Source organism: Procambarus clarkii, chromosome 69 (assembly GCF_040958095.1).
Source record: "Procambarus clarkii isolate CNS0578487 chromosome 69, FALCON_Pclarkii_2.0, whole genome shotgun sequence".
NCBI lineage: Eukaryota > Metazoa > Arthropoda > Malacostraca > Decapoda > Cambaridae > Procambarus > Procambarus clarkii.
Genome location: NC_091218.1, coordinates 20,012,100 through 20,029,987, shown reverse-complemented (window position 1 = coordinate 20,029,987; position 17,888 = coordinate 20,012,100). Strand labels below are relative to the sequence as shown.

Here is a 17,888-nt window from a genome sequence, read left to right as displayed (position 1 = left end):
TCTCTGAAGGGGCCAGGTTCTGGCACTGGTCCCTGGTAGGTCTGAACTCCATAGCTAATGTCCCGGTCTAATATAACATACATTAACCCGATAAGCTCCAGGGAGCTGTAGGGGCTCCCCACAGAAAAAAGTTTTTCTATCTCACATGTCATCATATGAATCATTTAAAATTACATCACTTTTCATCCATTCAAACTTGAGTTTCATAAGGACAAACCTTGATCTAGTCCCCAAGGACAAACCTTGATCTAGTCCCCAAGGACAAACCTTGATCTAGTCCCCAAGGACAAACCTTGATCTAGTCCCCAAGGACAAACCTTGATCTATTCCATGCCAAATTATTCATTGCCTATATATCTCTCAAACAGAAATTTCAATGGTCTCACTTTCTTACACTCCTGTTCTTACAATCCTCATTCCATTCTGGTCCTCATTCTCACTTTCTTGCACCTTCATCTGAGAAACCTAACATACCAAACTTCAGGTTCTCTTGTTCTTTATCAATTCCTCTGACATTCCACACATAAGCCTTCATGTAGAATGCATTTTAGAAGACGAGTTTACAGCCTAATTTCATTCCTTGCTTTTATTTGCATGGAATGCATTGTATGGTTATTATTTTGCCAAACATTATTTGGCAGTTGGGTTGCTACATTAATATATCACATACAAATTCTAATAAGTCGCTCAACTTTTCCCAAATGTCACTAATAACACCAGCGATTATATAAATTATATATATATATATTTAACATTTTCTTTATGAACAACAGCTGTATTCTTAAACAAATATATTCTTGCCCACCTTTGGCATCCATGCTACTGTGCACAATGGAGCAACAGCAATGCTCGGAGAATCATGGGTGTTGTGCATCAATCGGGAGCCGTCAAAAGTAGCTCCCTCCATTTGAAGTCCACACCACTTCATGCCAACCTTAGCATCAGGAATCCCACCACGTGACCAAGAGGTAACAAATTCCAGATTGTCCATGGAAGTTCCATATTCCCTGCAAGTTACAGAAACATTTAAAGTGGAAATACTTTTAAAAACATCCTATACTGCATAATGTTAGTGAATAAGCTTTTCAGAAAAGAATGTCAATCTTTCTCAGACCTTGCAGTCTGCTGGCGAAGAGCATTTAAGAATGTAGCTGGATGTAGGAGCTCGGAGAGATCAAGTGCTTCTTTGAGAAGACTGTTCTGGTCACTTTTAGCTACCCATTTTCCAATTCCCAGTGCTCGTCTTATAAGACTCCTTAAATAATCTAGTGGGTCCTCTGGTCCCTCCCATAGCTTCTGCCAACTGCCAGGAGTCTGCAAAAGTACAGTATTGCAAAGCATATTACCTAAATGTTTATATTGGGCTCATGGTAACCAAGAGGTTTTATAATATAGCACACTTTGAACATGCAGCTACAATACCAAAATACAATAGAAACTAATGTTGTTAAAAAGGTTTCAAAATCATAGGTGGCAGTCTTAACAAGAATAGATATTTTATAATGAGTATAATGAAATGCCCCTTTCTGGGGGTGGGGGGGTGGGGGTTGCTCCTCAGTGCTTCCAAAGAGCTTATGCACTGGTACCCCCAGGTCCAAAACCATCTCACCAGGTGTATATGACTATCTCAAGCTCTATGATTATCACATGGCATTCTGGAAGCAGGTATCAGAATCCTGCCCAACACACTGAGCAAAAACCCGAATGTAGGACACAAACTCAAACACTCAAATATTTGGTATGACTAAATGCCAAACAAAACTAAAAACCATCCAAAGTAACTAAAATACCACAACAATGCTTTCCCTTCCCGCCACCAGATAACACTAGTCAATCTGGGTTTTAGTTGAGCAAAATATGAAGTGAACAAAGCTTGGCTACCTCCTGTTGACATTTAGGTGCTGGCATCTGACATGAGTTGGCAAGGTAATCCAGCTAGCACTTAACCGAGCACTCCCGGGTGGCTTCTTTGACACTTGAGCACCAGTTTGGCTTGAGTGTAGATGTATGAAGCTTCTGGAGGTCATAGTCCTCTCCAGTATTTTCCTTATTTGTGTATAACTTGCCAGGGAATTTCAAATGGTTCCTGCTACACAAGAGCTGAATGTAAACCTTTACTGTACATATCTTGAGATGATTTCGGGGCTTTTAGTGTCCCCGCGGCCCGGTCCTCGACCAGGCCTCAACCCCCAGGAAGCAGCCCGTGACAGCTGACTAACACCCAGGTACCTATTTACTGCTAGGTAACAGGGGCATAGGGTGAAAGAAACTCTGCCCATTGTTTCTTGCTGGCACCTGGGATCGAACCCAGGACCACAGGATCACAAGTCCAGCGTGCTGTCCACTCAGCCAACCGGCTCCCTCTATTTTTATTTTACCCAATTTATTTTTCCGGCTTTATTTTTATTTTACCTAATTTACGTATTTGATTACTGCAATTGGTAGCACTTATATTAAGTAAGTAAAAGTAAATACTGTAGATTTAAATTATAAAAAGCTATGGTTATCCAATAAAGGGTGTAACCTGACATAAAAACAAAAAACAAAAATGCATAGTAAATCCAGAGATGCCAAATACAGTTACAAATCCACTTCTTGGAAAAGCATTCCATACAATAACTGGTGTGACAAAATTAATTGTTGTATGTAGAAGTTGTTTATTATGATGAGTTGTATAACAAAGGTGAATGTACTGCTAGAAGCCCTTACCAACCTCACATGTGGGAAGAGGTGGAGCAGTGATATTCCATTACAGCATTTGCCCTTAATTTATTTATAGAAAAAGAGTGATGTCTTGGCACAAGTGGAAGGATGAGAAAGTGTTGTAATTCTTTTATATATTTCCCATTTTGTTTTGGATAGTATCAAATTGGCTGAATTCCATCCTACCATACCAAGCCCACAGATGTAAGAATAATTCAGTCTACATGAATACATAACTTTCATTAGATTGCAATGTTCTAAAGAAGACTTCAGCAAATACATATGACATTACAAAAGGATTTACCAAGCTTCTACACTGACCTCCTGCCTCAAAAGAGAATCTGCAAGTTCCTGGACACTTGTGGTAAGCAAAAGTGTTCCACGAATAACTTTTGAGAGCTGGGCTAGTGACCGGTGGACTGTTTGGACAATGCCGATCACAGAATAATATTCCAGCTGTATGAATGCTCTAACTGGAGATTCTGATGATGAACCTGGTGCAGCAACTTTAGCTTGAATAAGATTAGCACCCTGTGGAAATAATAACACACAATTGGCATGTAAAAATACAGAATATGACATTTTGTCCAAATTCCATTAATTCTGAAACAATGCAGACACTGTACCTGATTTAATTTTTTCCACAAGTTCAGCACTGGTGACAATTGAGAGTGCCACTTTTCACGGTCAAAACGGCTTGCAAGCTCAGGGGACCTCATCAACACTATAATGAAAGAAATTTAGTCTGTCACAATATATACATTTTTATACATGGGGAGGGGGAAGGGGGGGTTGAAAGATGTATAAACTTGTACAAAATTATGGGAGCAAATTGTTTAATGGAAAACAAATAGAGTAATCATAGTTCTAGATGATAGTTGTGTTTGTGTGCATACATCTATGCCTACATATCTATCACCACCACACTGCAATGTGGAGCCCATATTCAAAGACAGGTATGAGACCTTCAACTACAGACTTGTATCACTGACTTGTATACCTTACAAAATAATGGAGAAAATAATAGGAGAAAGGCCACTGGAACTACTGGAGAAAATTAACTTTGTACTTGACTTCTATGACAAGGTCACCAAGATTTGCCAGGAGATAGAGAAGAATGGGTGGATAACATCTTCCTAAATTTCTAAAAAGTATTTGACACTGACACAAAGGGCTGATACATGATTTGTAAAAGCAGGCTAGTGTAAGTGGGAAGGTACTGCATTGGATTAGAATATGACAAATATGAAACAAAGGGTTGTACTGAGAGACAGAGTGATTGTAGACCACTACTATTCCCGATTTATGTACATAACATACTGGAGGAGGTAGGATTCTGCATGTCAATGTTTGCAGACGATGCTAAACTGATGGGAAAGATAATAATTGAAGAAAACTTCATAATGATACTCTAGGACCTGAACAGGGTGCAGGAATAGCCAAATAAATGCCTAATGGAGTTAAATCCCATTAATTTTAAAAGTAATAAGGTTTGTGAGAAGGAAGAGGAGACTAGAAGAACAGTACAGTTTGAGTGAGGAAGTTGAGCAAGGGGAAAAAGACCTGAAATTAGATGTAATGTCAACCTCAACACCAGCAGCACACACTAACAGAATAACATCAGCTGTGTATTCAAAACTATAAAATACTGTATAAGGATGTATTTAAAGAACTTGATCAGGGGATCCTTCAGAATATTATACAGTGTATGGTGGTCCAGTCCTGGAGTACACAGCTCCGCAATAGAACCCACAGCTGGTAAAGCAAGAGAAGGAAAAAGTAAGTGTTCACAAATTTATTACAATGCAGGTATCAGATAAATGAGCTATGAAGACAGGCTAGGTGAATTAAAACTAATGATATTGGAAGAGGTGTCAAGAGGCAATATAATCACAAGATACATGATAGTAAAGGGCACAGACAGTTTATAAAGACAGTCTCTTTTTTCCAGGCGAGGGGCAACACAGCAATGGGAGTACAGATAGAAGTTGGAAACACACAAGCCAGAGAAATACTGTATTAAGGACATGATCATATGTAGTGAGTGAGAATGAAGTGAATTGTATTATGAAGTGAAATGAGCTTGAAGCAAAGGTGATGTAAGCAATCACTCTTTACAACTCCAAGAGCAAGTATGACAAGTATGAGAGAATACTGGAGAGTTGGGAGGTATAAATGCAACAAGTAAAACAGTTATGATGCAGGACTCTAGAACTGGTTCTTGCTCCTCTTGGACACAACTAGGTAAACATTACATACTCTAGCAGTTCAGAGAATCTGCACCACCATGTTTCAGCAAAATCCACACCCACACCTGCGTAGGTGTGAAGGCCTTCCTACTAGTTGTCAAATAAAAAATGTGTTGAATAAGTGTCTTCCTCTTAAAATTATTCTGCCTAGTCTTATTCCTTATTACTTTTCATGGCTATTTACATTTAATCCTGAAGTCCTCACATACTTGCCCACTACATATGTCCATCACTATCTTAATATTCTACTTCTCTTACTCTTAAATTCACTTGAATATACCCCCCTCCCCCCCTTCACCCACTCTCATTATCCATTATTTCAATATGACCAAACCAATACTTACTGTACAATTATTACAGATTTATAAGGCACAATCATCCATTTACTTTCAGTCTTGTCTTACACAGCACTGGCATGTGATCAGAAAACTCCCATCTGTTTGTATCGCATACATACTTTAATATGTTTCATTCCACAAGTAGGCTAATCAAGTAAACTCCTTTTCCATTCTTTCATTATTTGTATAATACCATATACATATACTCATGTATACAGTATACATATATACAGTAAATAATAAATTAAACCACTGTATGGTACAAGAAAGTGATTGAGAATATAATATAAATAACTAAATGAAAAGGAACTTAATAACCTACCCTTTAGCTGAGCAATAACCTGTGAACTGACAATACGCTGCCAAGATCTTTCAATATTTGCTGGAAGACCAAAGTAAGCTGGATCATCCTCTTCTGGTAGGCTTCTTATAAGGGCAGTGAAGTCCTGTGAATAGTTAGCAAGTAACCATAATGATAATTATACTGTGTACTGTATTTTTGCAATCAAATTTTTTTTTTTTAATTGCATGAAAAATTTTTTTTCTTCAAAATAAATCTATTACCTGATAATTAACAGTAGTTGGCAGAGTCATATTTTGGGCCAGCTGGTTTTGAGAAAGTTTGCGTCCACCAATCACATCACTGGTGAAGAATGTATAGAGGTAGGCAGTAAGAATTCGCAAATCCCACACATTGTCTATACGTCCGCCGTAGATTGCATTTTCAAACAAGCCATGAATAAAGTTCCATTTGATATCACCAGTTTCTGCAAAATATGAATTATACATGTATTGCACTGCAGCACATGAATGCTGGGGACAACTCAGAGTGGGGCTCTTGTATTCTGAAACCAGGTGTTGAGTGAATATGAAAAGCAATTTTCTCAGCATGACATTCAGACGACCCATTGAACAAATTTAGGACAGGCAGAAAAGGATGCCATTCTGCACAGATGCAGCAGCAATAAGTTGAAAATATTTTGAGAGATAATAGTGTTAGGGACAAGGCCTGACGCCAGAGTGGACAGTGCTCGGGATTCGTGGTCCTGAGGTTCTGGGTTCGATCCCCGGCGGAGGCGGAAACAAATGAGCAGAGTTTCTTTCACCCTGATGCACCTGTTCACCTAGCAGTAAATAGGTACCTGGTAGTTAGACAGCTGCTACGGGCTGCTTCCTAAGGATATGTAACAAAAAGGATGCCTGGTCAAGGCCGGGCCACGGGAACACTAAGCCCTGAAATCATCTAAAGATAACCTCAAGGAGGAAACACAGGGGCCTGCAAGCGACTCAATAAAACAGCTATTAAAAAAACACCAGAGAGCAAGACCTGTGAGGTCAGACGAGAAATGAACCAGAACAATTTGAGCATAGCCCAACCATGTATTGGAATGAGATCCTTAGGCATCTATAAGAGGAAGGGGACATTCATGAGTAGAAACTTCAGCTGGATGCACTACTAACCCAACAGAAAACAAAATTTCCCCACTCATGAGATACGCAAAGACGGTGAATACACACACCTGCAATATCCAATAATTCATAGGCCCACTGCACAAGAGATCAAACACACCCAAGATAAATTAACTGTCACTAAACTGATAGAAGAGATCTCTAGTCAACAGAATTGGTGTTCATGGGATGTGAGCCTGAGAGAGAGTGAGGCACATTAGGTACCTACTCTGTTTACAATGCCAGTGCTGCCACATGGTAATAGGAAATGGCTACAGGTAACCAGTTATTGGTGGTTAGGAAAGCAATACTTAGCAGGCTACTATATTTTATTTTAAACATTACTTGGAGGATGTTTTAGAGCATTAAAGAATGTATCTTCTGATGGTCATTCAGAACACAACTTAAAATTCTCCAGTGTCTCTTTCCTCTTGTGGTCTGGCACGGACATTTAGAAACCATCTCCACTTGCATTTAAAAAGAGGGAAGTCACACTGACCCAAACTGGAGTTCAAAATAACATGGAGGAAGTGGGATATTGTTCAAAGGATTTGTCAATTCAGTGGCAATTACTCATAGGCCTGCCACAGCTGTCTCGGATTGATATCTAAGTATGCCAGCACCTGCCTTCTGTCTTGTGCCTTTGGGAAGTGCATGAGCTATTTCCTGACCAACTCCACGAGGGCTTGGATTCTTTGGCATTTGTACCTGAGGATGCTGCTCTGGGTTCAGTTGCAAGAGGATAATACAAGTGCAAAGTAATGAAATAGGTGCTGGGAACAAGAGCCAGACACACGGTACCAAATAAGAGATGGAAACCTTCCAAGAATCACAGAGAAAAACCTGGGTATTAATAGCAAAATGAATCTCCCAGAGTGCCTCATATACAGTACTACATATATCAGACCAATCCTGGAATGTGTGGCACCTGTGTGGGACCCTTAGTTTGAACACAAATAAAATGAGATTGGCAAAAATCAGGAGGAATGCCATCTGATATGTCCTAGAACTGAAACGAATGTGTTATGAGGAAAGACTAATGGAATTAAACCTCAGTTTACTGGAAGACAAAAGCATTAGGAAAGCATGATTACCTCAAAATTCATAGGGTAATTGATAAGGCAGATATGAACTGATTATTTGGGATGACTGATACAAAATTAGGTGACAAATGTGGAAACTGAATTCCTAAACGAGCTGCAGATGCCTTGGATAGAATATTTTCACTGTTATAGTGAATAAATGAAACACCAAGAAGTGTAGTTAGAGGCAGACTCCATAAACAGTTTCAAATGAGGAAACCTATACACCACTTCATTGAATGTCGAAAGGCAGAATCAAAGAGCCAAAGCTCAACTATGGCAAGTACAATTAGGTAGTGAATTTAGGCAAGTACTGTACACACACTCATCCCCTACTCTCACCTATCTAGTACATGCCCACCTAATTATTTTACAGCCTGTTTCTGAACATTAGGTAGAATATCTTTATGTATCCACAGATAGCAAATAATTCAACTGACACACATGAAATGAAAGTGACAATGATTTGATTCAATGTCAGCTTGCTACTTGACACTGTATTACAGTGTACTTCAGGAAATTCCTTTTTGCCAGCATAAGGGGACCTCAAACTACATTACTCTGTTGATGAATATTTAAAAAGTTTAAAGACACCATCTGCTTGAATTTCTATAGATCCCCATACTTCTTATTACTAACTGTTTTGTATTATTTGTATGTTAAACAATCATTGGATATTATCTGAATATGTATGTACTGAATGCACAAGAAATTTTTTTTAATCTTTGTAGTATGATCCCCCCAAAATTTGGTAATTAAGAGCAAAGAAAGGACAGACTCTGGTAATTGTGCTTCAGTAATCCAAAATGTATTTGGAATAAATCAGGCCAGATTTTGGGGGTTGCATTTTATTTCATTGTAAGTAAAATTTAATAAGACAATGACAATATTTTTCATAATTTTATAACGCTTATTTTAGTTTGATGTGCAAAATATACAATACAGCACTAACCTTGTTTATATAATCTATCCAGAATGTCTGCCCCAGCTTTTAAGTCGGCTAAGGAGAACTCGTAGAACTTGGACCACCCTTGTGGAATGTAGGTCCGGCGCTCTTGAACAACAGCGTGGAACCATGCTAAGACAAAGAGTGACTGGGCACGGTTGACATTGTTTCCACGGGCAATTATTTCTGGCGTCCAAGAGTCATAAGTCCGTTGAAGATTTTTCTTGATTCCTGCTGGTGCCTGGAAAGGACAGATGAGCCATACAAACCTATAGATTTGAATTTACAGTCTCCGTGGTGTAGTGGTAAGACACTCGCCTGGCGTTCCGCGAGCGCTATGTCATGGGTTCGTATCCTGGCCGGGGAGGATTTACTGGGCGCAAATCCTTAACTGTAGCCTCTGTTTAACGCAACAGTAAAATGTGTACTTGGATGAAAAAACGATTCTTCGCGGCAGGGGATCGTATTCCAGGGACCATAGGATTAAGGACTTGCCCGAAACGCTACGCGTACTAGTGGCTGTACAAGAATGTAACAACTCTTGTATATATCTAAAAAAAAAAAATTAAACATCTTGAATACTTTCAAAACTGAATGCTAATATTTTTATGCTAACATAATGAGATCAATGTACTAATGTTAAACAGTGCAGTGAATTATGGTTTAAGCACACAACAATTGGTACCAGACCCTAACTGGTGCTTCTGACATTCAATTGTTTTTAGCTACAAATAAAGCCATGCACTGTTTCATAACTCATGTGATGGGTCCTGCTCCATGTGTCATGTGATGGGTCCTGCTCCTGGTTGATGGGGTTCTGGGAGTTCTACTCCCCAAGCCCGGCATGAGGCCAGGCTTGACTTGTTAGAGTTTGGTCCACCAGGCTGTTGCTTGGAGTGGCCTGCAGGCCCCATGTGCTCCATATGTCATATGATAATTGCACACAGTCCAAACACTATTAGTCATGTGGGTCATATGGTAACAATTTCCAGTCATAATCAGTCACTTGTGATTATTTGGCATATTAGGGGGAAGTCCCTTACAGGAAGTCCTGTTTATTGCTTTGTACAGCAATAAACAGGAGCCATATCTTATGCACATCCTTCTGACTCCAGTCTGCAGTACTCTACAGTACTTATAAGTACGCAAGAGCTGCAGGACACAATGAAAAGAAATATATTGCAAGTAGTGAATTGTAATATAATTCATCAGATGATAAGTGACTGACACCATGAGGATTGAGGTTGAGGAAGTGAACGGTGGAGGTGGTAGGCCTGAAGCTGCACCACCACCACATTTCAACATAAAAATGACCTGCACAGTCATTTTTATGTTGGACGAGTCCCAAGTCCTCAACAATGGTTTGTATATTTGATGATGCTTTTGCTCTGTGTGCCATATTTCCATTCCCTTATATGCTCACGATGCTATGGGGAATTCCTAGCCAGTGCATCTTGCACTCAAAGTTGCTGGCGCTAGGACAGTCCTCAAGGACCACTTGTCTCTCTCTCTCTCTCTCTTTCTTTTGTTGTGGCCCCGGCTTTTATTAGTCTCCTGCTCGGGTAAGTTGCCCCTTTTGTTTTGATGTAGCACTGCTTCTCCACGAGGATACTTGCTTGGAAGTAGAGGACTGAGCACAGCAAAATGCTCTTTCTGAACATGATTCCGAGATGCTCCATTCCCTTTGTTTACTTTCTTCCTAGAGCATACTGGTGGTCTGGACTTCAAGTAAGTGTATACCTGTAGTTGGTTCCTCTGACCTTGCTATAATAACTGTGGTATACCAACAGTAGCAGGTGATGGAGCTTTTGATATATTTTCAGTAGTTTTCCGAGCAATAATTAATGGTCTTGGTACTTCAAATTTTGCGTGTGCAAAAGTTTGAGTCGTGATTTGTTTCTTTCTATAACAGCAAACTAATACATTATGGTGACTTGAAACATATCCACTGCTGTCTTCCTTTCCCAGATATGTGACAGAATTCTTTACAAAGATCTGTCACAACGTGTATTAGTCTAGTGATCCTGGTGGATGATGCAAGTTGTTGGTAGATAATACAAGAGCTGGCTATGAGAGCACCCAAGGGACGTGCTCTGAATTATTAATTAACAGATTCACACAAACTGAAAACCTAAATATGTGAAAAACAAATACTGTAACACCCAATTTTCAACTTTCCTTCTTGAGAAATGGTAACCATAAATATCACTTGGAGATAAGACATTAAAATGTAAAATGCAGAGCAACATTGAAACTGTTCTCTTGGGAAAACTAACTTACCTCATAAGTGACTTTCAGACTCGTCTGCAGAATTATAGGTGTAAACTTTGCGTGTGGTTCTGCCGTCAGCCACAACCGGAAATCTTGGTGTGGCTGAAGGGAATTTAATTCTTTTTCTAGAACTGGAAGCCAAGCAGTCACCAGGTGAAGATTCTTGAGACATAACCAGTGGCCAGCAGATGCACACTCTTGTAGCAGTTTAATAGCTATCTCACTCTGCCCTTGACCCATAGCCACCTTTCAGAGAGAAAATTGCAGTTAAAACTAAAATTATTAAACAGACTGTATATTTCCTGATAAGAAAAGCTTGCATAACTAATAACACATTTTAAACTTACTGTATAATACCTTTCCTATTTACCATTTATCTTTGGTCAATTAGCATAAGCTCTTTCACAGTGCCTATGGCCATGGAAAATATATTTTTAACCCAATATTTGCAAATACGAATATTTAATACTGAAACACCAAGTTCCTAAAGTGGTAAACTCTCAATAACGGCATACTGGCATGTCAAGACAATGTGGAGTGTCATTGGATAATCTGGCACTATGGCCGCACTGAACAGCCTGGTTGATGAGACCAGCAACCACGCGGCCTGGTCAGTGACTGGACCACGGGGACGTTCATTTATGGAATCATCAACAGATAGTCAACAAGTAGGTAGTGGGTCACAGGTTCTGAAGAATGTTTAAGTTCATTTTGTTGTGGGACAGGAAGCCTGTGTATATACTGTACTGGGATATACCTTAGGCTTTTATTTAGATTCCCTTAAGATCGAACTACTAACCCACCTAAAGATGCAACCTCAAACCAGTTGCCTAACTCCCAGGTACCTATTATACCTAGATAGGTGAACAGTGAATTAGGTGAAAGGAAACTTGCCTAATCATTCATGCCCTGCCCAGGAAGTAAACCCAGGATCCCTGACCAAGTCAAGAACAAAGACAACTATACTACATTTATTTACTGTACTGTACTTCATTTCTTGTCTCATATAAACTTAGTCTAATGGCAATGTAATGAACATACAGCACTGTATACATGGATGTCTATGGAGTGTGTGATCTGGCTGAGCTGTGCCGTCTTGCTTTGGTGTTTTTAAATCTCTTAACATTCATGTTGTAGTATTTGCTGTTGAACCTGTGATGGTGGCAGCTTCTGCAATCTTTTTCTTTCAGGACATTACACCTGCAGACCACTCACACTGCATTTGTTTATTACCTTGCATTTCTCTGACTTGCTTTTGTTTGAAGCTTCCACATACATCTTTTTGTCTAATTATCCCTCATCTTGAAAAGTGACTGTCCCTATCTATACTATCATTCTATCGTCAGTATTTTATACATAGTGATCAAGTCTACTCTTGTACTTGTTTCTTGTAATGTTAATTAGGTTGAACGACATTAACTTCAAAATGTTTCAATATTCCTCCTGGGTAGGGGGTGGCTCCCCTCGGTAGTTTCCCATAACTTGCGCTCTAGTGAAGGTAAACCTCGAAAAGTGTGCCACACTTCGAGACCCACACTGATCTACTAAGATGCCAGGACCACACTCAGGCTGGTCTTATGAGGTGAGAGCAGCTGGGAGATCATAGATACAAAACTGAGAAAAACCCACCATAATGTTAAGTAAAATAAAATAATCTACAGTACTTTCCTGCCATATCTTAGTGTGAATATTGTAGAAATCTATCATGTGTGTCAAGCACGACTTTTCCCTCCAAAAACCATGTAGTCTGTTTCAAAATGTGTTCTCTCCAGGTGTTCCAGTATTAACTTGATTATTTTCTACCATACTTTGCTTGGAATGGCATATCTGGGAAACTTGTCTGTAGTTTAGGGCTTCATTAAACTTGGTACTGCATTTGTTAATTGTTGCTTTCAGAGAGTTATCCACTCTTCAAGGGTGAGTTGAAGACCCTAATTAACAGATTTGAAATATCCCTGCATCCTTCTTTAGCAACCAAGAAAATATCTGGTTTAGCTTTACTCTCTTTGCCACATCTTTCATAAAGTTTCTTTACTTCCTCAGTAACTACGATGCTGTCAAAGGTTGTACAGTATCTCCTTTTGGCTTCTCCAAACTAGTTCTGTTCTATAAACCTTCTAGGATCTCTTGTAGATTTCCTCACACACCACCTTGATACTTTTCATGAGAACCTTTCTATATCTAATTGTCTTAGTAAAGGATCCTGTAGTTGTCATTTTTATCTTTCAGTAAGTATGCAATAACTTGGGCTGGTCCTTCACTTCTGCTGTTATTCTCAACTGTGTTTCAGCTTCTCTACCGATTCTGGTATAGTACTTTCTGGCACTCCTTAGTGCCTCCATTGATTTCTATGTTCTGCTCTCTCTATTTTATGCCATTTGTTGTTCTTGTTTCTTGCTTCCTTTATTGCCTGTTGAATCATGGATAAAACCTGCTTCTCTTATTATATCTTTCGTGAGTGGAATGAACCGTTCCTTGGTTTTATGCATTCCTGGGCCACAATTCCAGCATCTCATTTGGTATCGTGCCCTTTATTATTTCAATGAGTTTAAGCCTTTTTGGACCTGTTTCCCCTCCCTCAGCCTGACAGTGTTTAAATAATATAATGCAGTGATCACTGGCTCACAATGATTTCTCTCATTTTATCTTTTCAATGTCTGTTTCATCCAAAGAGTTTGGACGAGATTCTTCATTATCAATGCAACAAGCAAGTGTTAAAAGTCCTAAAACATACTGTGTAAATATGTGGATTCTGTTTTAAATAATGACAAGAGTAAACAAAAAGGAAAAACAAATAAGAATGTAAAAGTTAGGTACAAAAAAAAATATATCTATATATATTCAGTATATATGTACAGTATTTCATAAAATTAATTGTGAATGGTGATAACCTTTCTAGTAAACATACTGTACTAGACTTGATGCTTCAGTACGAACTGTTAAGAATTGATTCAAACCTCATGATAGTTGGTATTTCCAACAGTATTTTTCACAAGTTCCAGAAGTTCTTGTGAGGGATCAGCTCCAGGGGAGATGATGATCATGACAGGCTCGGCAGCTGTTGTCTCAGACATAAGACGACGGAGGTTCAGGGCCGGAGGTGACAATTCCTTCATCCCTATAATAAACATTGGATTCTTCCCATAAGAGTTCAGCCATATTACATTTTAACATTTATTCATTATAAATAAAATAATATATTTAAAAATACATAAATAGTACAGCATTGAATGTAATGATATACAGTACTGTAGTTTCACATCTACAGGTTACATTAGCCCTTGTGAGTCATAAAATGTCTGCCTGGTACCAGAGTAAAACCTGGCACCTGCCCCCCACCCAACTCAAAACGATGCGAAGAGCAGAATATTCAAGATCACCATCACTAAAGAATCAAATTCCCAGAAAGAAAGTGAAGCAAGACAGACAGCTGCAAGGTTCACTGGAAGTAAACAAATAATGAAGTTTTCTGTAGTTAGGTCATTCACCCACTAGTAGTAGCTGCCCATCAAGTGGCAGTACCATGGAAACTGTCAGCTTCCCTTGGCAACAACACTCAGTCTTGAGCTGAATAAAAGTCAACCAACACACCAGGTAGAGAAGTGAAGGTCCAGAGAGACTCAGGCCCCAAGAAAATCTTTTCAATGCTGTTTTTTTTGGATAGGCAGAATCGTGGCTCCCTTTTGTTAACTACAGAGAAAAGAAAAATGGGACTCACTAAGGGAGGAGTGGAAAGATCAAACCCTCAAAGGGAAGAGTCAGACAGGAAACCACAAACCCGATAAAGACCAGGAATACTGACCAGGTATCAAGCCCCCTAGGACCCTATATTAGACCTCCAAAACCCCTAAACCTGGATATCAGCCTAAGACACTTCCAGCATAAGCAAAATAGATTTTCCTGGAGAAATCAGCAAAGAACAAAGCCAAACTTGGCTCAATGGTAAACCATGTGAGTAAAATAAAAGCCGTCACAAAACTGCTAAAGGCGCTGCCAAGTTATTCAGCTATTTCTCACCACAAATTGGATGCGAGACACCAGCCGCACAAGGGACATTGGAGGCAGAGGATGGTATGCTATTCTGGTGTACTAGACCAGGCCCAAACATATCTATACAAGGCCCAAGCCAGTATCTGATTCTCTTGATGAATTAGGACCAATCCCTGAGGTACAGTGAGACTAATCAAGGATCCACCTGAAGGACCAGATGAACAAGTCTGAACATAGTCAGACTTGAACTTATTCAGGGAATGGACTTGTCCACACCCAAGTGGTCAAGAAAAGTGATCAGGTGATTAAGGCTTCATCACGACTGCCATTTGGAGACTGAAAAATCATAACACCCACTGTAAGGTGTGCATCATCTTGACAGCCTTCATGGGATGAGAAATGGAAAACCAAGTACAACACAATGTGTTGAAATGTAACATGAATTTTGAGAAAGTGAAATAGACCAACATAGGGAATATTGGAGTGTATTTGTAGCTAAAGAAAAGAACCATCAATTTTACTTTCACCATGTCGTATTTCTATGGCCAACCAAGACCAACTGCTTTACTACCTGTCAAATGATTGGAAGATGAAAGTACTGTACTGTACTGTACTGTATTTCACGTCATTCTTCAACGTAAATGAGAGTTTTAACGTACGCTTGACAAAATGTATAAGGTTTGGTTCTACTAAGAAATAAGTTAAAGAGTATAAAGGAATAAATAAAAGAAATATTCCAGTGAATATTTGAATATTTTATACACACTGTATAAAATATTTTTAACCCTTCAATATACAAAAATCACCAACATATTGTTTTAGCTAAATTTAGCATGTGAAATAAAATAAATATTTCTCTTCAAATCTAGGTTTCACCATTACCTTAGCATGTATTTTTACATTTAATACCAGCTTGGCAATATAAATTCACGTACCTAGTGCCCTGGATGCAAAGTTGACCATCGCAGACTGGAGACGGTCAGGCCTTATTGCCTGAATGAGAAGCACATGTTGGAATCCGGAAAGCTTTTGATGAATCTGAACTGGTAAATCTGTCTCACAGTGGCTGGATCTAGCAAAGCCTGACCACATTGACAAGTCATTCAAATGCAGCATTTCAAACAGGGTTGGGAAGGTTTGCTGTTGAGTAAAAAAATTATTACCAAATTATTATACAAATTTCATTTAATCAGAGCTCAGCAATACATACATTATATATATATATATATATATATATATATATATATATATATATATATATATATATATATATATATATATATATATATATATATATATATATACAGGACAATTTTTATTAGTTTTTAGTTGTATAAAATTGAATATGGCTACACTCCCAATATTTGACTTACTTTTAACAACGAGACCGCAAATGCACGTTCTTCATCAACCCACTTTGGAAGAGTTTCTTTGACTTCAGCTGCATCAGTTCTAACATCTGTCACCAGCATGCCAATCAGAGCCTCCCATTCCTGAAAAATCAGGCATTTAATACTGTATATACATATTCAAGCCTAATTAAGCAATTTTCCGAATTGTTCCATTACTTGACACCTAAGGTAAGACCCACTGTGTTCTCTGAAGCAGGAAATGCTTCAAGCAACCCATGCAGGGTCATGGAAGGCACTATATAAGAGATATCAGCTCAATCCAGGCTGAATTGACCAATAGAGGTGCAGTCTGTAAAGTTCTCCTTTGTGAGTCAATGTGACCACCAAATGAAGTGTCCACCTACAGGTTGCCACCAGACTGGAAACCTGAGCTGTCACCACAACACAGCCCCCAAAGCCACAGCTCATCACATTCTTCATGATTATTCATGGTAAGTTTAGCAGGTCAGTAGCAGAAAAACAAATATGATTGGTTTCTAGTATGCAGGCAATTTATGCTTTCTTGTACTGTATGTATTTATTGATGCTTTATTCATTGTAACTTAGGCAAGTCTTCGTGTGCTTGTTTATTATTTAACAGTGTTTCCAGTGTTTCACAGCTGTTGCAAAGCTTCTGGAGCATTTCACTTCATTCACAGCTTTTTGGTACACAGCTGCTGACAGGTTTTAGCTGCTGTGCACCATGTCCAACTGGCTATTTCTGTACCCTGTGTTGTGTAGCACGAAGATTACTTTGATACCCTGGCTGCTGGCTTGACTTGTCTCACTGTGGACAAGACAAGTCAAACACTCCAAACATGTTGGAGTGTTTGTGGTGTACAATATTAAGCTAGGGTAATAACCAGGGGTCTGTGCCTTGTATGCCAGGCTCAGCCTTACACCATTGTGCAAAGGCACCACTTCTAGTGACTTGTTCAAGGTGTGTGAAGTGCAAAGCAGTTTTTCTCATTATTGGACACACTGACCCAACAGTATAGAAAGTGGCAAAATTATGCCTGGTGTACTGAACAAAATGGTTATCCCTTTTGTTTCATGCAATGCTCCTTCTGTTGTGTTTGGGTGGATGCTTTGTTGATGCCCCTCATCTTAGCGTATATGGCCACCATAAAACATAAGGTCTACACTTTGAAATATCTGGTGGTGCTCCAAGCTTCTGGCTTTTGCAACATCATTGCAGGATCTTTTTTATTTTAGAGTGTTTTCAAATTTCTTGTTGATAACTTGTGAGTAGTCAGTTATTAAAAGGAAGAATACTGTTCAGAGGGGTACTGCCTTGGTTGCTTTGGTTTCCAAGTCATTTACAAGGAGCTAAGGTTCCTCTATTCCCTCCTCTGACTGTGAGGCCCAAAACACTTCAGGTTTTCTTTACACAAGCACTCGGATGTGAAAGGTCTTACTAGAGGCCTGGTACTATCTTTGTCCATCAGTGGTAAGCATGGGGAATCATG

At 39.1% G+C, this 17,888-nt stretch overlaps 1 protein-coding gene across 6 annotated transcripts in view; it reads right to left on the bottom strand.

Annotated features, from left to right (window-relative positions):
- The window catches only part of btv (dynein cytoplasmic heavy chain beethoven), a 103,963-nt gene that overhangs the window by 10,485 nt on the left and 75,590 nt on the right, over window positions 1–17,888 (bottom strand). For all 6 annotated transcript variants that reach the window (XR_011224025.1, XR_011224026.1, XR_011224024.1 and 3 more), the window contains 11 exons: window positions 16,402–16,521; window positions 15,964–16,168; window positions 13,996–14,156; window positions 11,048–11,284; window positions 8,774–9,008; window positions 5,855–6,057; window positions 5,613–5,736; window positions 3,330–3,427; window positions 3,025–3,234; window positions 1,115–1,314; window positions 806–1,007 (listed from right to left, as the gene is read on the bottom strand). Coding sequence is in view for 2 of the 6 variants with exons in the window: in XM_045765047.2 (XP_045621003.2) it covers window positions 806–1,007; window positions 1,115–1,314; window positions 3,025–3,234; window positions 3,330–3,427; window positions 5,613–5,736; window positions 5,855–6,057; window positions 8,774–9,008; window positions 11,048–11,284; window positions 13,996–14,156; window positions 15,964–16,168; window positions 16,402–16,521 (1,995 nt within the window). In the remaining 4 variants the exon portion in view is untranslated. The remainder of the gene's footprint in view (window positions 1–805; window positions 1,008–1,114; window positions 1,315–3,024; window positions 3,235–3,329; window positions 3,428–5,612; window positions 5,737–5,854; window positions 6,058–8,773; window positions 9,009–11,047; window positions 11,285–13,995; window positions 14,157–15,963; window positions 16,169–16,401; window positions 16,522–17,888) is intronic.